We start from the raw sequence: 21,577 nt of genomic DNA, 5'->3' as shown, positions 1-21,577 counted from the left end.
TGCATGCCTCAACTAAGAAGCCCACATGCCACACCTAAGACCTGGCGCAGCCAAAATAAATTAATTAATAAAAATAGAATAAAATAAAATAAAATAAAGGAGAGATCTGATATACATCAGTCCCGTTGCTCCCTCCAGTGGCTTCGCACCACACTCAAACGCATCCAAACTCCTTAGGGGAGTGACCAGGTCTCAAGCCCCTCTGAGCTTCCCTTCCAACCCCCTTTGTGAGCCCACGTGCTCATTCACTGCATTCCAGCAACTCTGGCCTTTTCCTGCTGCTCTAACACGCAGGGTGTTTACACTTGCTGTTCCCCTGGCTCTCTGCATGACTCTCTCCTTCTCACCTTTCAGATCTCTGCTCATATGTAGCTTTCTCACAGAGTCCTTCCCTGGACACTGAAACTAAAGCACCCCCTCCCCCTGGACCCTGACCCTCTCCATCACTCACACGGTTTATTTTATTCAGGTACTAATCACCATCAGAACTGCCTTGCTTATTCACTTGCTTTCTTCTTTACTGTCATTATCCTCCACCCCCACCACACTCACAAGGTAAGAACTTTGTCTAATTGTTCACCTTTACATCACCAGTGCCTGGAACACACAGCAGGCCCCCTATAAATATCTGCCAGCTGGATGAATGATTGGAAGTAAATCATGCAATTACATCAATATTGCTAAAAAGTCTTTTGCTCATTTAACAGACATGCCTAAAACTTTTATAACATGTGGCAACATACCTTAAGAGGCAGGTAGATTATACAGCACAAGTGTTGCTGTCAGTGAAGCCTTGGTTTCTATTCCAACACAACTGCTCCCCACTCGTGGATCCTTGAGAAAGTCATTTAAACTCTCTGAGCCTCAGTGTCCTCATCTATAAAATGCGAGAAGTAATGGTAATGAGAGTTGTTAACAAGGCGTAAATGAAATGATGTAAGTACAGTGCTTAACAGAATGTCTGAAACACAGTAAGCCTTCAACAAGTATTATATAATGTTACTTGAATGGCAATAAGAAAGGAAGAATTGAAGGAATCTTTTCCAAGAGGAGAAGAGAACTAATTAGAAACCGGTCACAAACATCAGGTCTAATGGTTTGGGCTAGAACCACTCCTGGGAGAGTCAGGAGTAAGAAAACGATGCCTGCTACAACTGCTGTCCTTCAACATTGCTGGGGGCAGCGGTGGGGCTGGACCATGAAGAGAAATTGTTCAAAATAAGAGATGAAATTATTTGCATTGCAGTAAGTCAAAAGCCTGAAGAGAGTTAACTGAAAAATGAGAACTAATGTGACTACTTAACATGTTGGTGGGATACAAGATAAAATACACAAAAATTGCCTTCTTTGACACCAACAAAATTCATAATAACAACAAGAACTATTTAAAAATACTTAGACACAAAGAAGAAATTGGCAAGATCTAGATAAGGAAAAATATAGTTTTAGCAAAAGATCTAAAGAAAAACCTCAATAATACCTCCATTAATCTGTGCACATTAACATGACTTAAACCAACACCCCATCCAGTTTTTTTCCTCCTTGGTTTTGACATTTAGAAAAATAAAATAAAACAGCCAGAAGGGTCCTGAAAAAGTGTAAGGAGCATGGCCTCACCCTGGCCTATTTCTGAAGTTCCCAGAATAGTTTAGTCAGCTCGGTTGGGCACCACCTACCTCAAATTCATTGCACTAACTCTTCAATATCACCGTGAACTGAATGGTTAGAAAATGCTATTTTACTTGTTGCCAAGCTTCTTTTAGCATTTTCCAGGTAGAAAGGTTCATCTCAAGTTAAAATGCCTGGGAAGCCCAATTCAAATCCAAGGTCAGCGAGTGTGTTGGATCCTAGGGGCTGTAGCCAGTGGCCCCCTCTTAAATGAATCACATTGGGACCCAGAGAGCTGCAGGGCTGGAGGGTGCGGGTCGACCTGTTTCAATGAGCTGCTGCCACCTGAAGCAGCAGGCATGACCTCTGCCCAGCCACACGCCCTGTTTTCTCCTAGACCCGTGGACAAAGGATGGCCGACCCCCGCCCCCTGAGTTCCTGGGGCCCTGCTGGAGGGGCTGCCGAGGGCTGGACATCCTGCCTGGGGCAGGTGAGGAGCGGCTGGGGGCGGGCTCAGGGTCCTCAAGTGTCCACCTTAGCTGACGGAGGGACACATGGGGGCGGCCAGCCTTGGCAACAGGATCCACTCCAGTCCCCAGGGAGGGAAAGGAACGTGAGCAGGTGGGGCTCTGCCTCTCAGCGCCTCGGCATCACTGTTCCCAGCAGAAAACAGTGCTGCCTGCGGGTCAGGAGCCTCTGTGCTTCCCAGAGGCCCCAGGAACACAAATGAAAAGTAGCTGAGTAGCTGAACCAGCTCTCTCTTCCCTTTTGGCTCCTCCTTTCTTTCTTTTTTTTCTTCTTAAGTTAATAGACGTTAGTTTTTAGAGCAGTTTTAGGTTCACAGAAAGATCAAGTGGGAAATACAGAGATTTCCCTCTACCCCCAGCCCACCTACATGCACCCTTCCCCGACCAGAGGGGCACATTGGTTACAATCAGTTGACTTACACTGACACGTCACTATCACCCAGAGTCCAGAGCTGACATCAGTGTAACTCGTGGTGCCATACATTCTATGGGTTTGGACAAATGTACAATGACATGAATCTACCACTGCAGTATCATACAGAGTAGTTTCAGTGCCCTAAAAATCCTCTGTGCTCTGCCAATTCATCCTCCCTCCTCGCCCCAAACCCCTGCCAAACACTGATCCTTTTACTGTCTCCATAGCTTTGCCTTTTCCAGGAGGCCATAGGATTGGAATCATACCACACGCAGCCTTTCCAGATTGGCCTCTTTCATCCTTCCCCTCTCGTGAGTGGAACTGTTCATAATCTCATCCTCTTTCCCAGGTTACAAATGAGGACACCACGGCACAGAGCACTCAGGTGGCCTGTCCAGTGTCGCAGAGCCAGTAAGTGACAGAGCTCAGATTTGAGCCCGGGGCCCCTGCACCTGAGCAAAGCTCCTGGCATCAGGGACTACTGTCACCATCCAGGAACAAACAGCCCTTCCAACCCTGTCCTGGAGGCCAGATCAAGAGCCACCCGTAGTTCAGGGCAGGAGAAAGGGTGGGTCCCCATCCTGCCCATCCCTTGAGGCTCGCTTAACCTGTCCCCAGGCCACTGATGGGCAGACAGAAGAAAGCAGATTCAGGCCCTCTCTCCACAGCTCCTGGCAGCAATCCCAGACCCCATGAGGAAGCAGGAGGTGCACACAAGCAGGGAGGCTGGCCAGGGCCACGGTGCTGGCTCCCCAGCCGAGCAGGTGAAAGCCCTAGTGGACCTGCTGGCCGGGAAGGGCAGTCAGGGCTCCCAGGCCCTGCAGCCCCCTGACAGGACGCCAGAGTCCCCGCTGAGGCCCCACGGCAATGGTAAGCAGACAGACAGGGATCCCTGGGCCCTCTTCCCCTCCCCCACCCTCCCCTCCCCCACCCTCCCCCATCCCTCCCCTCTGGCTTCTGTCCAGCAGACTTGAGGATACAGAGGCACCGAGAGGCCCTTCTGAACAGGATGGGAGGCAGCCCTGAGCTGGGCAGCCCCTCCCCCAGGTTGACCAGCCTCCTGCTGGTGGAGGGCCTGATGGACCTGCAGCTGAGGGAACACGACTTCACACAGGTGGAGGCCACGCGTGGGGGCTGGTGCTCCACCAGGACCATCGCCCTGGACAGGCTCTTCCTGCCTCTGTCGCGGGTGTCCATCCCGCCCCGCATCTCCATCACCATTGGGGTGGCTGGCGTGGGCAAGACCACCCTGGTGAGGAACTTTGTCCACCTCTGGGCCCGGGGGCAGGTGGGCAAGGACTTCTCGCTGGTGCTGCCTTTGACCTTCCGGGATCTCAACACCCATGAGAAGCTGTCTGCAGACAGACTTGTCCACTCTGTCTTCCCACACGCGGGGGAGACTGGCCTGGCGTCAGCAGCCCTAACCAAAGTCCTCCTCGTCCTGGACGGCCTGGATGAGTGTAAGACGCCCCTGGACTTCTCCAACACCGTGCCCTGCACAGACTCCAAGAAGGAGATCCAAGTGGACCATCTGATCACCAACATCATCCGGGGCAACCTCTTCCCAGGTGTTTCTGTCTGGGTCACCTCCCGCCCCAGCGCGGCTGGCCAGATCCCGGGGGGCCTGGTGGACCGGATGACCGAGATCCGGGGCTTCAATGAGGAGGAGATCAAGATGTGTCTGGGGCAGATGTTCCCTGAGGACCAGGTCCTCTCGGGCTGGGTCCTGAGCCAGATGCAGGCTGACAGGGCCCTGTATCTGATGTGCGCCGTCCCAGCCTTCTGCCGGCTGGTGGGGTCGGTGCTGGGCCACCTGCACCGCAACAGGCCAGGGCCCCACGACACAGAGCTGTGGCCTCCGAGGACCCTGTGTGAACTCTACTCATGGTACTTCAGAATGGCCCTCAGCAGGGAGGGGCAGGAGAAGTGCAAGGCGAGCCCCCGTATTGAGCAGCTGGCCCACAGCTGCCGCAAGATGGTGGGGACACTGGGCCGGCTGGCCTTCCACGGGCTGGTCAGGAAGAAGTATGTGTTCTACGAACCAGACCTCAAGGTGTTCGGCGTGGACCTTGCCCTGCTGCAGACCGCCCCGTGCAGCTGCTTCCTGCAGCGGGAGGAGACCCTGGCCTCCTCGGCAGCCTACTACTTCACCCACCTGTCCCTGCAGGAGTTTGTGGCAGCTGCCTACTACTACAGCGCGTCCAAGAGGGCCATCTTCGACCTCTTCACCGAGGGCGGCATGTCCTGGCCCCGGCTTGGCTTCCTCACGCACTTCAGGAGTGCGGCCCAGAGGGCCATGCAGGCCGAGGATGGGCGGCTCGACGTCTTCCTGCGCTTCCTCTCAGGCCTCTTGTCTCCGAGGGTCAACGCGCTGCTGGCCGGCTCCCTGCTGACCCAGGGTGAGCACCAGGGCTACCGGGCCCAGGTGGCCGAGCTCCTGCAGGGCTGCCTGCGCCCCAACATGGTGGTCTGCGCCCGGGCCATCAACGTCCTGCACTGCCTGCGCGAGCTGCAGCACACGGAGCTGGCCCACAGCGTGGAGGAGGCCATGGCAAGCGGGGGCCTGGCCGGGCTGACCAGCCCCCCACACCGTGCTGCCCTGGCCTACCTCCTGCAGGTGTCCGATGTCTGCGCCCAGGAGGCCAACCTGCCCCTGTACCTCAGCCAGGGGGTCCTCCAGAGCCTGCTGCCCCAGCTGCTCTACTGCCGGAGTCTGAGGTGGGCGCCAGGGTGGGGCTGTGTGGGGCGTGTGGGCAGAGGAGAGAGCGGGGACCTGGAGGGCTCCTCCCCTCCACCACGTCCCTCTGTGTCCATGTCCTGGGGCTGCTGTAACAAAGGACCACAGCCTGGGTGGCTTAAAATGACATGTTATTCTCTCCCAGTTCTGGAGGCTAGAGTCTAAGATCAAGGTGTCAGCAGGGCTGTGTTCCCTCTGAAACCTGTAGGGGAGGATCCTTGGGTCATTCCTGGCCTCTCCAGCCTTCAGTGTTTGCTGGCAATACTTGGCTTGTAGACGTATCACCACAGTCTCTGCCTCCGAGGTCACACGGCCACCTTCTCCGTGTCTGTCTTCATGTAGAGCTCTCCTCTCTTGTGAGGACACCAGTCACACTGGGTTACAGGCCACCCCACTCCACCTCATCTTAACTCATTACCCTGCAATGACCCTATTTCCAAATAAGGTCACATTCTTGAGGCACTGGGGGGGTTACGACACCAACATATCTTATAGGGGGACACAATTCAACCTACAATACCCTGTAAACCATCCCAATGCTGACAGGCCACACCCATTCACTCCACTCTCAGCCCATCACCCTCTGTCCACTCTCTGGACCTTGGCGGAGGGAGGGGAAGGCTTAGGACAAGGGTCATTCAGGACCTCAGAGTAGCTTCTACATCCTCAGAAGGAGGAGAGCTAGCAAGTGGTGTCCTGCACACGCATACAGACTGCGGGGCTGCTGGGAAGACATCCCTGTGGGTAGGAAACCCAGGGTTTACACCACTGAGCCTCCCAAGTCACTCTTGGAGGAAAACTCTGAGCATGTGGGTGTGCTGGCACGGATCTCCGAGCCTCACAGTGGGGGCTGCACTGGGATGGAGAGGAGGGGGAGGGAAAGGATCTCAGCCTGGGTGTCTGTGTAGCGCCCCCTCTGCTGCCTTGATGCCAGCCCTCTGCCAGGGGCCTCATCCCACCTGCCCATGGGCGGTGGGACTGTTCATTATTGCTGTTCCTCCTGACCAGGCTGGACACCAACCAGTTCCAGGACCCCATGATGGAGCTGCTGGGCAGTGTGCTGAGCGGGAAGGACTGCCGCATTCAGAGGATCAGGTAACACCGACCCAGGAGACCCTGCCCAGGCTGCCCACCTGTCTCTTGGTGTCCGGGGCTCTTTTCACATCCTCCTCTCTGCTCAAATGGCCAGGGGTGCTTTCAAAGTGAGGTGTCTTTGAGGCGTGTGGCTCAGGATGCAGGCTGCTTGTTTCTGCTCATTCCGGAAAGTTCCAGAGGCTCAGGTACCTCATCTGTAAGAAGAGGGAAAGGATACGGTATGGGTCAGATGCTATCGTGGATACAGAACCATTTCTCCAGATGCTGTCTGTGCGGACATACCGCCAAGCCTGATTTACTCTAAATGCCTCACAAAGTTTGCCCTCAAATGGTATTTTGAGCACAGGATTGCATCTTTAAATAACACCCAAATTTTTAAATTAAAAAAAATTAATATTAATTAAAACAATTTTAAATTTAAACATTGCATCTTTAATAACATAATTAGATAGAGTTTATATGCTGACTGCAGAACAGATCTATGTGCTAATGAAATCACTCCTACATTGGGTTGGCCAAAAAGTTCGTTTGAGTTTTTCTACATCATCTTATGAAAAACCCGAACAAACTTTTTGGCCAACCCAATAACATCCAAGTGTGAGTTAACACTCTGATTCGTAGTTGAATCGATGTGATGACCTGAGGGTGGCTTTAGGAGAACTAGGGAGGTGAGTTTAGAGAACAGGACCCAGAGAGTAATTTTTCATCCTCACACATCCTCCAGCTTTTGAAATAATCTTTATCTGAGGAGACAAGAATATAGCATGAGTCCGGAGCAAAAGTAAGTCTTTGAGGATAGTGGTTAGAGTAGTGGTGAGCTCCACGTGACCTTGGACAGACACCTCCGTGCCTAAGAAGGGTAAACGGTATGGGTTCAGGGGTCCCCATGACCACCCTCAGGTTCAGTGAACTCACAGAACTCAGAAAAGCCACTATACCCACAGTTACGGTTCATTACACTGAAAGGATACACATTAAAATCTGCAAAGGGAACGGCCCTTGGGGCAGGGTCCCAGAGACCAGGCCAAGCTTCCAGCCGCCCTCTCCCAGCGGAGTTGAACAGAGAGCGCTTCCTACTCCCAGAGACCATGTGTGACAACACACATACGGAGCATTCCAACCAGGGAAGCTCACCCAAGCCTTGGTGTCCAGGGTTGTTACTGGGGTTTGGTCGTGAAGACACACCTGCCCACCGCATGCTGACCTTAGTCTCCAGCCCCTCCAGAGGTCAAGCTGACACTGCATGACCATAAATCCCATTGTGAGATAGACTATCGATCAAGGCCCAAGGCCCCCAGGTAAACAGAGACATTCCTACCAGGCAGGACATTCCAAGGGCTTAGAGGTCACCTCTCAGGAGCAGGAGCCAAAGTTAATCCTTTACTGCACACTGCCTCTTAGGGTTGCCACGAGGCTACATGAGTTAATTCACGGAAAGTTCTCAGGACAGGACAGCCACAGAGGAAGCACCGTGTTAAGAGCCAGCTGTTAACTAGCAGGATCCTCTGGTTAGCCAGAAATGTAAATGCAATCTCTTAGAAAGAAACAAAATAATGACAATTTCTCATTATGAATATAGCTTCCTTCATGACAATCTTCAGCAAAATAGCCAACTTTCAGTGTTTTGCTTAAAGGAATCTAGATAGTACTCAGAGATTTTTCTGAACAAAGCCCAAAACTTCTCTGGCCACACGCTCTCCTTCACCTCTCTATAGTTGGTCCTCAGTGCCACAGCCCTGTTTGAAACGTCCAAGGCATCCTTCATAAAATATTTTTTATAAAATGTTATAAAAGTCCTGGGGGTAGGGGATGGGGACAGAGGCTCTCTAGAAGCTGAGAACAGTTATATAGAAGGTGGTGGTCTGGATGAACAGTCTTCAAACTTTTTTTAAGCGATAGAACACTTTTTAAAAGTGGCATATGAGGGACTACCCTGGTGGCACAGTGGTTAAGAATCCGCCTGCCAATGCAGGGGACATGGGTTCGAGCCCTGGTCCGGGAAGATCCCACATGCCGCGGAGCAGCTAAGCCCGGGCACCACAACTACTGAGCCTGTGCTCTAGAGCCCGCAAGCCACAACTACTGAGCCCACGTGCCACAACTACTGAAGCCTGCGTGCCTAGAGCCCGTGCTCCGCAATGAGAAGCCACTACAACAAGAAGCCCGTGCACTGCAACGAAGAGTAGCCCCTGCTCGCTTCAACTAGAGAGAGCCCACGCGCAGCAACGAAGACCCAACGCCGCCAAATATAAATTAATTAATTAAAAAAAAAAGTGGCATATGAGGCAGAATCCCAATTAGGCAGACAAAAGGGGGGCTGCTGGGGTTGAAAGAAGTGGGGGGCAGAGCCTAGGCACTTGGTTTCCCCTCAGCCTCCTGAAGCTTTTCTGAAGAAACTTAGGGGCCGTTGAAACATAGCTTGAAAAGCACTGGGGATTCCAATTGTATCCCATGGGGCTGCCTCACATGTTAAAATGCCTAAGAAACTGTAAAGAACCTCAACAGATATCATTTCTGAAACTGGGTGTATGAAGCAACATTAAGTGGATCCCCAGCGTGTTCCTGGAATGCCTTTTTTTTTTTTTTTTTTGGCCACACCCCGTGTCTTGTGGGATCTTAGTTCCTTGACCAGGGATCAAACCCACGCCCTCGGCAATGAAAGCACAGAGTCTTAACCACTGGACCACCGGGGAATTCCCTGGAATGCCCTTTCAAGGCAGACACAGATGTACATTTTGTTACCTCAAAGTTAATTTTATAATAACTCTACCATTTTCGTTTCTTGGATTAGAGAAAGGGCTGGGGTCAGGGGTGTGCTGGAACCGACTTCAGCCACCGGTTCATGAGAGCTGATTGTTACATTTTCAGAATTTTTACAAGCTGAGAGTGCTTGAAATTGGCCATGATGGGAGTAGTTACACCATGGAAATTAGCCAACCCAACAAATCATGATTTTTGTATTTTGTTTTTTCCTGACAGCTGGTTTTCCAGCACACCCCTGGCTGGGAATCCCATGGTAGTCTTCAGTAATTGCCCGTACCCTCTGCTGTGCTGTTGGGGTAGAAGCTGTTGTGCTGGATTCTGAGCATACTTTCCCCTGGGACCCTCTGCTGGTGTGAGGGTCTGTCCGCCCACTCTGGCCCTACCTTGCCCATCTCAGAGGCTTTCCTGGGCCTGGCTTACCTGATCTCCACCTGAGTCCAGGCCCTGATGATGCTACGGTGGCTGACGGGTTTGGATCCCAGGCCTCGTGTTGCAGGATAGGTGGCAAGATTTACAGACCTTCATTAACCACTCCTCTCCCTCTCTTTGGGCAGCTTGGCTGAGAACCAGATCAGTAACAAAGGGGCGAAAGCTCTGGCCAGATCCCTCCTCGTCAACAGAAGTCTGACCACTCTGGAGTAAGTAGGACCCTTCACCGCTGGGACAGGGAGAGAGTGTGAGCCATCCTGTGAAGTCCCCTAGACCACACTCTTCTCAGCATGGGTTGGAAGGACAGCTGAGCAAGCAAAGTCTTGACTCCTGCTCAGCTGCTGGGACTCACCCAGTGAAGCGCCAGAATTTTGGCCTTGAACCTGGTGTTACCATCTCCTCTTCACACTTGGCCCAAGCCCACTAGCCCATCAGATCCTGCTTTCTTCTCCCCATCACATGGGGCCATCTTGGGGAACTCCTTCCTTGATCGCCTAAATGAGGATCTCTGCCCCAGTTCTACCGAACGTGAAATCCTAAACCCTGATGCATTCTTTTCGAGGAGCATGGATTTAAAGGTCCATGTAACTTCTGTTCCTCCTTCCCTCCCTGGGAATTGGCTAAAAGAGAATGGTTCTTCCTCTCTCTTCCTCTGCCAGCCTCCACAGTAACTCCATTGGACCTCAAGGGGCCAAGGCACTGGCAGATGCTCTGAAGATCAACCGCACTCTGGCCTCTCTGAGGTACGTGTCACCCGCTCCCTGTCTCTCTGCCCCCAGGAGGCGGCCCAGAGAACCCTCTCATCAGGTGCCACTCATGGAGTGGGAGGTAATTCAAAATGGCGGCCATGAGATACTGGCTTCCACCCAGTGGATGCCAGGGGATCTTGTATCCTAAGCAAGTTTCTAAGTTCAGCTCTTCCCTGGTCATTGTGCCTGTGTTTATGGCCTGAACAGGGGATGGAGGAGAAGAGGGGAGGAGGTATATGGAGGTTTGAAGGACAAAATAATCTATGAGGAAAAGCTCTTGTCCTCCATTGAGTAGGAAATCCCCAAGGCCATGGCATCAGAATGATCCCCTGCGGTGTTTTCCAAGACACTGAAATCCCATCTTCCAGATGGTTCCTGTGGTGTGGTGTGGTTTGCTGGGCTCCTTTTAGGGGCCAGTGGTTGTATCCATCCTTAGCGGAGTGTGTCCTGTCATTTTGTTTTGTTTTGTTCATTTATGTATTTATTTTTATTGAGGCGAAATTCACATAAAATTCACCATTTTTTTTAACAATCATCTTTTTTTTTTAAACACCACTATTTTATTTATTATTTATTATTTTTTAATTTTTTTGGCTGTGTTGGGTCTTCGCTTCTGTGCGAGGGCTTTCTCTAGTTGTGGCAAGCGGGGACCACTCTTCATCGCGGTGCGTGGGCCTTTTCACTGTCGCGGCCTCTCTTGTTGCTGGGCACAGGCTCCAGACGCGCAGGCTCAGTAGTTGTGGCTCACGGGCCTAGTTGCTCCGCGGCATGTGGGATCTTCCCAGACCAGGGCTCGAACCCGTGTCCCCTGCATTGGCAGGCAGATTCTCAACCACTGCGCCACCAGGGAAGCCCAAAATTCACCATTTTAAAGTGTACAATTCAATGGCATTTAGTGCATTCACAGTTGTGCAACCAACACCTCTATCTAGTTCCAAAATATTTGCATCACCCTAAAAGGAGACACTATACCCATTAGCAGTCACTTCCCATTCTCCCCTCCCCTCAGCCCCTGGCAACCACCAATCTGCTTTCTGTCTGTATGTTTACCTATTCTGGATATTTCATATAAATGGAATCAAACAATAAGACTTTTTGTGTCTATCTTCTTTCACTTAGTATAATGTTTTCAAGGTTCATCCACATTGTAGCACATGCCAGTATTTCATTCCATTTCATGGCTGAATAATATTCCATTACATGGACAGACCACAATTTGTTTATCCATTCATCAGCTGATGGACACTTGGGTTGTTTCCACCTAGCGGCTATTGTGCTGTACACATCTCTGTACAAGTATTTGAAGACTTTTTTTCAATCCTTTTGGGTAGATATACGTAGGAGTGGAATTTGCTGGGTCACCTGGTAACCCTATGTTTAACCTTTTGAGTAACTGTCAGACTGCTTTCTTCAAAGGCCATACCATTTGACATTCCCACCAGCAGCCGATGAGGGTTCCAATTTCTCCACATCCTCACCAACACCTGGGTGCTGTGGCTTTTAGCTGTAATTGGGACTATCGATGACCTTGTCATTATGATCTAGATACCATGGGCACCTTGTCCCCAGTCAGCAGGCAAGTGCTTAGAGACCCAGAGGAAAACCTAAGGCCAAAGCAGCAGTGGAAAGGGCCAGCTGTTTCCCCACTTCCTGGGTAGTGAGGGTGAGGGCATGCCAGGCACCCTCCTATGCTCCATCAGTGATGCACCTCTTTGCTTCCACAGCCTCCAGAGCAACAGGATCAGGGATGACGGTGCCAGGTCCATGGCTGAGGCCTTGGCTGCCAACCGGACCCTCTCCGTGCTGCAGTGAGTGGGCATGCTGGCTGGCAGAGAACGTTTCCTCTTCTCTCTTCTCCTCCAAGGGCCTGTCTGTTTTCTGCATGGAGGGATGGATGGGACAAAGCCCTGAGGCTTTCTGATCCATCTGGATGGCCCCTGGAAAACCTGATGTCCACTGCTTTTCCAGAGAACAGGTGTGGGGGAAATAATTAAAAATAAAGCCTCCTGCCAACCCAGAAAATCCTCTCCACAAATGTAGAAAAGTACAAAACAGCTTAATTCCTGGAATAAGCATTCAGCTAGCCTGCAATGAGCATCAAAGGCAATCCACCAATGGGATGGCAAAGACAGAAAAGAATCTCACCCTTTCCTACAGTCGAGCAGATACAACCCATTACATAAGTGTTTTCAAGAAAAACCACAACTTGCCCTCAAATAAGAGGACTGGACAGAACCATTTGTCACACTTACCTTATACTAAATTTGCCTGTTATTTGGGGGTAGCCATCTGTGTTTGCTACCTGCCTTTATCCCAAGGAAAATGAAACTTCTCACATCTTTATGACCAGCAGGTACTTACAGCTTGGAGCAGGTGTTCTCTTACTTGATGTGCACAGTTCAAAGAGATGGCTCCAAGGCCCTTACAAAAGATATTCCTAGGCTATAAACTTGCCAAGAGGTTTACTTCTAGCTCTTAAAAAGATTTACATACTCTCAAAGGGACAAGGAAAGGATTTACAATCCCAAGTTTTCTCAAGGAAATACTCTAAGGGAGGGGAGGGGAGGGTTTTTTTTTCCCTTTGTAACCAGGGAAAATTCCATTTTGTTTAGAGTGTACTTAGCCTCACACAGAAGAGGTCCTGCCCTGCCTGTCCTTCTAGGATGAGTACAGGGGTTCTCCTGTAACATCTCCCTCCTCCAGATTTAGTGTAAGAGGAAGAAGCTTTTGAAGACGAGGCACCTAAGTGAGGGTCTGCCCTTGGGAGGACTGTAGGGTTGCAGGACAGGCTGCTGGCTGGTCTGGATGGAGGCAGACTGCTGAGTGTTGAGAAGGCTGGTCAGGTGAGGGGCCAGTGGGACTTGTACGTGGAAATCTCCAGTTTGGAGGTTGCTGGATATTAACAGTGTCCGCTGGTCACTGCTTTCTGGCCCCTGAAGGGAAGGCCCAACGGTTCTTGTCTCTTAACTCTTCACATCAGTCTATTAGCAACACTTTGGCAACAATCCACAGACCTTTCCTGGAGACCCCTCCCCCCATGCTGCGATAAACAGAGACGGCACTTGAGTAGTCTCTGACCTCTCACCTTGAACCAGACTGTCCTTGGCCTGGGAATGGTTGTGACCAGCTTTGCTGAAGGACCCCTCTCCTACAGCCTGCAGAAGAACAGCATCGGGCCAGTGGGAACCCAGCAGATGGCAGATGCCCTGAAGCAGAACAGGAGTCTGAAGGAGCTCATGTGAGAAATGCAGAGGGGCCAAACTGGTATCCTCCATGCCTGCCACAATGCCCAGCCCATCACAAATATTTGTGAACAAGGGGTTGGATGGATGGGTAGATGGATGGATGAGTGGGCAGAAGAGTGGGTGGGTGAGTGCATGGATGGATGAATGGATGAGTGAGTGAGTGGGTGAGTGGATGGATGAATGAATGTGTGGGCGCAAGATAGCTGGCTTTGGACTCCAAAGCCCTGGACCAGGAGAATGGAGATCCAGATTCCCAGGAATGAGTGAGCCCCAACTGTCTCAGACTCACATTTACTGTCTTCCCAGCTGGTAGAAGAAAACACCATCCCAGCCACCTTCACATAAAGTATCACAAATACCCCTCACTAAAGAGTTGGCCCTGCCAACCCTGTCAAGGAATCAAGAAAGACTTTGCTACCTTGATCTCTTACGGAGGCTACCCACCAACCAGCCTCAGGCAGAAGAAACTGTGCCCTGGGCACCCTTGAGACAACAGAGACAGCCCTTCCCTGGAGGGCTTCCTGGACTCTGATCCCCCAGCCTCGCCCTACCAGGCTGCTCCACCCATGTCCCATCTCTTGCAGGTTCTCCAGTAACAGCATTGGCGATGGAGGTGCCAAGGCCCTGGCGGAGGCCCTGAAGGTGAACCAGGGCCTGAAGAGCCTGGAGTGAGTCTCCAGGGGTGGCTGTGGGCAGAGGGTGACTCCCCACCTGGGTTCCCATCCAGCAGGTGGGTGGGTCCTGGAGGAGGGCTGTCAGTCAGGACCACTTCCCTGTCAGAACCCAACCAACCACCAACCCTGGGCATACTGTGATCTTAGTGTCTCTCCCTCCAGCCCACCCCAGTGGACAGTCAGGGTCGGCGCTGGTTCTGGAATTTTCAGTGACAAGCACTGAGTGTACTTTTAGAAGCTGGCACAGGTGGCTGCAGAGGGGGCTGGCTCCAAGGGCCTTGGTGGGGAGTGGGGAGCTCAGTGCTGTCCCCATAATGGGAACACTCAGCTGCACCACTTTCTCTGGGGGCTGCAGACACATGTCCCCCCCAGAAGCCATGTGGAGCCACTCAAATCAAGGCAGCGTGTAAACTTTGGCACTGGTTGTGCTAGACCCACCTGCCCTGACCTAGCAGGAGCCGGAATGCGGGGAACGGGATGAGAAGGGCCGTGGGGGCAGCACAGGTTTCCCCCAACTCCCTGCTGAACTCAGTGCCTGCAGCCCCAGGCTGGACTCCCTCCGCGTCCTGAGACAGCCACGCCAAAGTGCGCCCTGTCCTCTGTCTGCAGCCTGCAAAGCAATTCCATCAGTGACCTGGGAGTGGCAGCGCTGATGGAAGCCCTCTGCACCAACCAGACGCTCCTCAGCCTCAAGTAAGTCCCTGCCTCCCTCTCCATCTGAGGGTGTCCCTTTGGCCAGGGGGTCTGAAGGGACTTTGGGACGTGGAAGGAAAGGCTGGTGCTGAGAAGCCCACACCCCCACCTCCAGGGGCCTGTGACGGGGAAGACCTATGGTTGGGCAGCTTGGCTCTGAAGCCTGGCATCCTGCGCTCCCCCTGCTCGCTGGGGAGGCAGGGGCAGCTCTGGCCCTCAGCTGGCCATTATCTGCAGCTCCCTTCCTACGGGCAAGCCTGTAGGCCCCCAAGCATGCTGGCCTGCCCCTCCTTTCGCACCTCTGAGGTCCCGTCATCTTATCCTCTTCCTCCTGGACTGTCTGTCCAACTGCTGACAGTCCTGGGGGGGTGTGGGGACATCTGGCTGGTGAGCCGTTGGAGGGGGACTTCCTAGAGCAGGCTCTTCCCACCTTGGCCCAGGTCCCACCTGGGGCTCTCAGCTTCTCACAGCCTGAGCACCTGGCAGGCCTCCCCTGTCAGTCAGCAGTTCAGGGTCCTCTCTTTCCTCAGCCTTCGAGAAAACTCCATCAGCCCGGAGGGAGCCCAGGATCTGGCTCGCGCTCTCCGCACCAACAGCACCCTGAAGAGCCTGGAGTACGTGAGGGGGGCAGGCTGTACTTCCTAAGGCTCTTTATGCCACCCAGGGCCTCACTCACCCAGAGCTGGGAGCTGACAGCAGACCCTCGGCGCCCCCGCCATTGTGCGAGAAGGACCTGATTGGTGGGGGGGACTGGGAGACCTGCTGCCCAGTGGCTACCCTGACACAAGTCCCCCCTCTATGTCGTAAATTACAGGAGGATGAAGTGAGTGGCGACACTCTCCCTGCCCTGACCCCCTGACCCCCACTCCCTGGCAACAATATATGAGCAAGTGGGAGGGGCTCCCAGCACAGGGATCAGGAATGAGTGAGTCCCCGGGCGGCTCCGCCACCTCCTGGCAGGTGACCTGTCATGGAAGCTCACTGAGCAGAGCCTGCCCCCTGCCCCCCACCCCCCGTGGGGTTGCCAGGATGCAGTTCAATGGTCCAGGACACGTGCTGGGCACAGTACCTGGCACATTCAAGTGCCTCAAGAGCGTGAGCCAGGCAATCCCAGGAGACGCGATGCAGTCCTGGGGTGGGGGGTTGGGGACAACACGGCAGTGGTCTGGATCCCCCAGTGAGCAAGAACGGGGGTTGCACTGCCAGCTCCCACTCACTTGCCCCTGTTCACCTCCTCCCAGCCTGACAGCCAACCTGCTCCATGACCAGGGCGCCCAGGCCATCGCAGCAGCAGTGAGAGAAAACCGCGCCCTCACATCCCTTCAGTGAGTCTTCGACGCACCCTCCCTGCCCTGTCCATTTGTCTGCTCGCAGAGCTGCAGGACCACACTCAAACCAGGGGAGGCAGAAGGCCAAGTCCGGCTTAGGGCGCCCCCCACCCCCCCCCAGCAACATGGCCTCAGGGCCTCTAGGCTGTGCCCTGCCCCGTGCTCTGCTCCCTGGGGCCGATCCACGGAGAGAGGCCAATGGTGGGAGGTGTGTGCCCACGCTGTGCTTCTGTCACATGCTTCATGCAGGGCCACCTGGAGTCTATGTGAGCCTGTCCCTGTGCCCTCCACTAACCAGAGTGCACGCAGGCCCCTTGGGACTAGCCTGAGGGGGGGCTGCAGGCGTTCTGCCCACCTTGGTCAGGAACCCCATTCCCTGCAGTCACTCTCCCAGGAGAAGCCCCTTCTTTCTGGAGCCCCTAGGACCTCCTGGGCTCTGCCCTGGGCCACGCAGTCATGTGTGTGTGTCTGCCCAGCCTGCAGTGGAACTTTATCCAGGCCGGCGCCGCCAAGGCCCTGGGACAAGCACTACAGCTCAACACGAGCCTGACCAGCCTTGAGTAAGTGGGGCCTCCGCAGGGGGGGAGAGGGGGCAGGGAAATCTGCAACCTCGGTGCCCACCAGGTGCAGGGCTCGCACCCTCAGCACACAGCCTCCTCTGCTCTAAGGCCAGCAGGCAGGTTTCCATCTCATCTGCTATTAAAAAAAAACAGCTTTGTTGAGATATAATCCACCCATTTAAGGTGTACACGTCGCTGGTTTCTAGTATATTCACAGAGTTGTGCAATATCGCTGCAATCAAATTTAGGACCTTTCAATCACCCCAAAAGAAACTTCATACTCATTAGCAGTCACTCCCCATTCCCCCCCGCCCCCACAACCAAGGCCCCCAGTTCCCTAATCTACTGTCTCTATGGATTTACCTGTTTTGGACATTTCATGTAAATGAAGTCTTTCATGACTCACGTCTTTCATTTAGTATAATGTTTTCAAGGTTCATCTGCATTGCAGCATGTATCAGTACTTCATTCCTTTTTATGAGTAAATAATATTCCACTGCATGGACAGACATTATGTTTATCCACTCACCCACTGATGGACACTTGGGTTGTTTCCACTTTTGGCTATTATGAATAATGCTGCTATGAACATTCATGCACAAGTTTCCGTGTGGACACATGCTTTTAATTCTCTTGTGTGTACACCTGGGAGCAGAAATGCTGGGTCAGATGGTCACTCCGTGTTTAACCTTTGAGCCTCATCTGCTTTTCATGCCGAATACTTCTCCCTCAACTTTCAAGATATCCCTTCTCTGGCTGGTCCTTCTGTTTGACTCTGAATATGGTACTCCTCAAGGTTCTGTCCTGGGTCATCCTCCCTTGAATGATGTCTCCTTCTAGAAGCTCCTCCTCACCCAGGGCTCCAATTCCCTTCAAAGTCCTGGTGGCCCCCACGTCTATAGCTCAGACCTCTCTCCTGAGCTCCAGACCCACGTGTCCACTGCCCACTCCACTTCCCACTGGGTGGACCTGACTTATCTCCCCCACAAGTCTGCTTCTTGGTTCCTCACCTTGTGAGGGGATCCAGCAACCAACTGTGCAAGCTAGAAACATCGCCTTCATTCTCACTTCCCACCTGCACCCCATCTCCAGATCCTGTCAATTCTTCTCCCAATGTTCCACCCACCCACCCTCTACCCTCACGGCCGCTGTCCAGGCCGCCAGCAGCACTCACCTGCATCACTGCCGCAGCCTCCACATCCGTCCATCCTCATACTGCTGGCCGAAGATCTTTCCCAAACGTAAATCTGTTCCCATCCTAGATAAGATGTTTAAATGGCTGCCTGGTGCCTGCAGAGTGAAGTCCAACCCTTAGCGTGGCTTCCAAGGCCCCTAAAGATCTGCTTCCTTTGCACCCCCTCAGCCTCATTACACACTCCAGCAACTCAACTCGATTTCTTTGGGTTTCTTAGATGTGCCAGGCCCTCCCCCCTCTCTCACCTGCAGGTTTGGTTTAGACCTATTTCTGCTGGGCAGCCTCTGTGACCACACTGGGGAAGGAGACTCCACAGGGCCCTCCCAGCACCCTGCAGTTGGTAACTCTCATCTCATAGGTCTCCCCACCTGAGTTCCAAGAAGCTGGAACTGGGCTTGCTGGCACCCAACATACTCAAATGTCTGTTAAAATTATCATTGCAAACTGCTCCCTCAAACATACCAACATCCACTTGAACTAAACTCTTAATCATTTATTGCTCCAGGGCCTGCCACTTTCCTCCAATGTGGAAGGAAAGGGGGGGAAAAAAGATGTAAAACACTGACCAGCAAGAATGGCCCGAGGATTGAGCGCTTTGATTTTCTGGATGGCTTTGCAAAGCACACCAAGCTCTTATTGACAGCATGTCCACGTGTCCCTTTTCTGGTTTGGCTCTGAGAGTCCAGACTCAGGCAGACCCCAGACCCCTGAGCACGTGCATTAGGTGGCCATGGGGCTGCAGTGGCCACACAGGAGGCACAGTGATCCCCAGGGTGACCCCAGGAAGATGGTCTGCTATGGTGTGTGTGGTCTGATTTAAATCTAGAAGGTCCATGCTCAGCATGTCCTGCCACAGCATTGGTCCCTGTTCCGTGCACCCAGAGTTCAGGCTCTATGTTCAGTTTACAGGAAAATGCCATCGGGGACGAAGGCGCTTCTGCAGTGGCCAGTGCGCTAAAGGCGAACACAGCCCTCACTGCTCTCTAGTAAGTCCTGATATGCACAGCAGCCCAGGAAGCTAGCTCTTAATCATCCTTTCACATTAACCGTCATTTTTGTTTCCTAGTCAAGGAAGGTGGGTTTGATTTTCCTAATATTAGCAATTGGGTCACCAGACATCTAGAAAAAACTAGGGGGGCAGGGAGTATTACCCCCCAAACTCTCCAGGAGACCACCTCTACTTCCTATATCCATAGCATCCAGATCTCTGTCAGGCATCAGTGCAGGCAGGAGATGCAGCATTCTCTGGACAGACCAGGGCCAACAACTTTCAGTGCTATTTCACCACTTTCAGCCCTAAGTCAAGGGGTAGTGGAAATGAAGGGCGAGTATGGATGCAGTTGGGCCCGGGTGGGTGTGAGGGCCGGAGAGGCTGCCTGTCTGTGTTGACTGCATCTCCTTCTACAGTCTCCAGGTGGCCTCCATTGGTGCCCCTGGGGCCCAGGCACTCGGGGAGGCCCTGGCTGTGAACAGAACCTTGGAGATTCTTGAGTAAGTATTCCAGTCTCTGGCTACAGCCTCTTGCCCAAAGAAACCAAGGTGTTGACTCACAATGAATAGATATGGAAGGGAGAAATGTACATGGAAACTCCCAAATCATTTAAATATCTTCACGTAGATTGGGAAGGACCCAGCTTCCCCAACCCCATGTCACCCCTTTTCCTGGGAGTCACTCGCTGGTCCTCTCCTTGGCCTTGCCCAGGCTGAACATGTCCCCAGGCCTGGGGTGGCCAGTGGCCACTGACCCGGTCTGCGAGAAGATCAAACCTGGGGCCCCAATCTCTGTGGGGCTCTCAGGATGTCTGGGTCATCCCTGCTCCTGCAGTTCTGTGGCTCCGAGCACACGGGCACCTCTGGATGGAGGGTTGCCGCTCCGGTCTCGGCCCAGCTCTTCCTTTGGAATGAAAACGGAGGATAAGAGTTCCAACAAACCACCAGGTTGGACCGGCCTCACCCCTCCCAGCGTCCTGCTCCCCAGAGCCAATTTCCGTTCTGTGCCCAGGAGTGAGGAAGGAGCAACCTCACCGCACCCGCCACCCCTGTTGTTGCTAAGTAACTCATGGTCACCTGAAGAGGTACCGTGTTCACCTCTCAGCTGTCACTGTGCCTTAGGGTTCCTGTCTTTCCCAACAGCTTAAGAGGAAATGCCATTGGGGTGGCCGGAGCCAAAGCCCTGGCGAATGCTCTGAAGGTCAACTCAAGTCTCCGAAGACTCAAGTGAGTGGTTGTATAGACCTACCTGCATCTTAGAGCAGCAGACTTCTTCTCTTCTGGAACCTCCCCCGTGGCATAAGACGCTCTTGATTTCCTCTGTAGCTGCTTCCTTCCGAGTACAAATAGCTGACACTATTCTGATTACTACAGTCCATATTGTGGATGGGTTTGTTCACTTCTGCATTTTTGGTCTTATGTCCTCCATGGCACCTGGACGAGACAACCTGGCAGCCTGCAGACACAGGTCTCAGGGTTAAATGCCACTTCGCTGTTGCTATGGCGCCTGTGGACAAATCAGTCTCAGACTTGTCCCCCCCAAGATAGTGCAGTGCTGCTTCCTGCAGAGTGTTCTTCTGTCCTGAATGGCTCACTGTGGTGTCTCCATCTTTTCTCTGCCTAGTCTCCAAGAGAATTCCTTGGGAATGGACGGGGCGATATGTGTTGCCACCGCACTGTCTGGAAACCATGGGCTACAGCACATCAAGTGAGTGGGGCTCGACAGCATCTGCCCGTTCCTGCCATCCTTGCTCACCCTTAGAATTTGCTCCCAGGGCAGACCCTGCCTTCCGCCTGAGTCTCGGGGCCGGCTGACTCCCAGGCCCCTTAGCAGCTCTGCAAGGGAACTCAGTATAAGAGGGAGCCATGCTGAGTCTTGTCCACGGGAGGAATCCTGGAAGCACAAAGGTTTCACACTGGGTTCTGCATTTTATGTAGTGACCATCTGCTCTTTACTAATGAGAATCTTCAGGCCTCCAGCCCTTCAGTCAATTTCTCAAGCCCTGTCCTAATCCTCTCTTCTAGTCTCCAGGGAAATCACATTGGAGAACCTGGTGCCAGGATGATCTCAGAGGCTATCAAGACAAATGCTTCCTCATGCACTGTTGAAATGTGAGCAAAACAAGTTCCTGGTGGACCAGGCAGAAGAACGGCAGAGACACAGCTGGGAGCTTTCCAACAAAAAGACCACTTTCCAGGTGCCTTCCTGTGTTCTGGGAATGATGCTGACCTGCAGGAGAGCTGGTCTTCTGCAAGGAGGCAGGAGTGGTGCTGCCAGAGGAGGACACAAGCACCTCTCCTGGTCCAGGGTCAGTCCAGGCAGGGGAGCGATGAACACTGTGCTACAGCACAAGGAAAGGAGGGTCTTCCTCCAAGGGGATCAGGAACAGGCCTCAGAACTCAGCAAGTAAGAAGCCAGTCGGAGCTATTTATATCCTGAGGTCTTCATGTGCCCCTACTTTTTCTTATCATTACTGCCCTTTTCCACTGACCTGGCTAAAATCACCCCCCTCACTCCGAAATGAGTTGCCATCTTCAAGCCCATGAAGAGTACCAATTTGGCATCCGT

The 21,577-nt window shown here is 52.8% G+C and overlaps 1 protein-coding gene across 1 annotated transcript; it reads left to right on the top strand.

Annotated features, from left to right (window-relative positions):
- The first annotated feature begins 3,242 nt into the window (after positions 1 to 3,242).
- On the top strand, positions 3,243 to 21,343 carry NLRC3 (NLR family CARD domain containing 3). Its single transcript, XM_036827042.1, has 17 exons — positions 3,243 to 3,420; positions 3,519 to 5,268; positions 6,296 to 6,382; positions 9,700 to 9,783; positions 10,234 to 10,317; positions 12,048 to 12,131; positions 13,478 to 13,561; positions 14,153 to 14,236; positions 14,852 to 14,935; positions 15,466 to 15,549; positions 16,177 to 16,260; positions 16,740 to 16,823; positions 18,921 to 19,004; positions 19,426 to 19,509; positions 20,152 to 20,235; positions 20,633 to 20,716; positions 21,034 to 21,343. Exons 1-17 carry the CDS (start codon positions 3,243 to 3,245, stop codon positions 21,122 to 21,124), a joined length of 3,198 nt encoding a protein of 1,065 aa, XP_036682937.1. The 3' UTR covers positions 21,125 to 21,343.
- The last annotated feature ends 234 nt before the right edge of the window (positions 21,344 to 21,577 follow it).

This window comes from Balaenoptera musculus, chromosome 15 (genome assembly GCF_009873245.2).
Source record: "Balaenoptera musculus isolate JJ_BM4_2016_0621 chromosome 15, mBalMus1.pri.v3, whole genome shotgun sequence".
Classification (NCBI taxonomy): domain Eukaryota; kingdom Metazoa; phylum Chordata; class Mammalia; order Artiodactyla; family Balaenopteridae; genus Balaenoptera; species Balaenoptera musculus.
Note: the sequence above shows the minus strand (reverse complement) of the source record. Positions and strands in the feature narration are given on the sequence as shown.

Excerpts from the sequence above, each read along its gene's own strand:
- NLRC3 (XM_036827042.1), top strand. The coding sequence starts at position 3,243 with ATGAGGAAGCAGGAGGTGCACACAAGCAGGGAGGCTGGCCAGGGCCAC. Across the intron at positions 9,784-10,233 it reads AGAAGTCTGACCACTCTGGA|CCTCCACAGTAACTCCATTG; the intron begins GTAAGTAGGACC and ends TTCCTCTGCCAG. Across the intron at positions 13,562-14,152 it reads AGGAGTCTGAAGGAGCTCAT|GTTCTCCAGTAACAGCATTG; the intron begins GTGAGAAATGCA and ends CATCTCTTGCAG.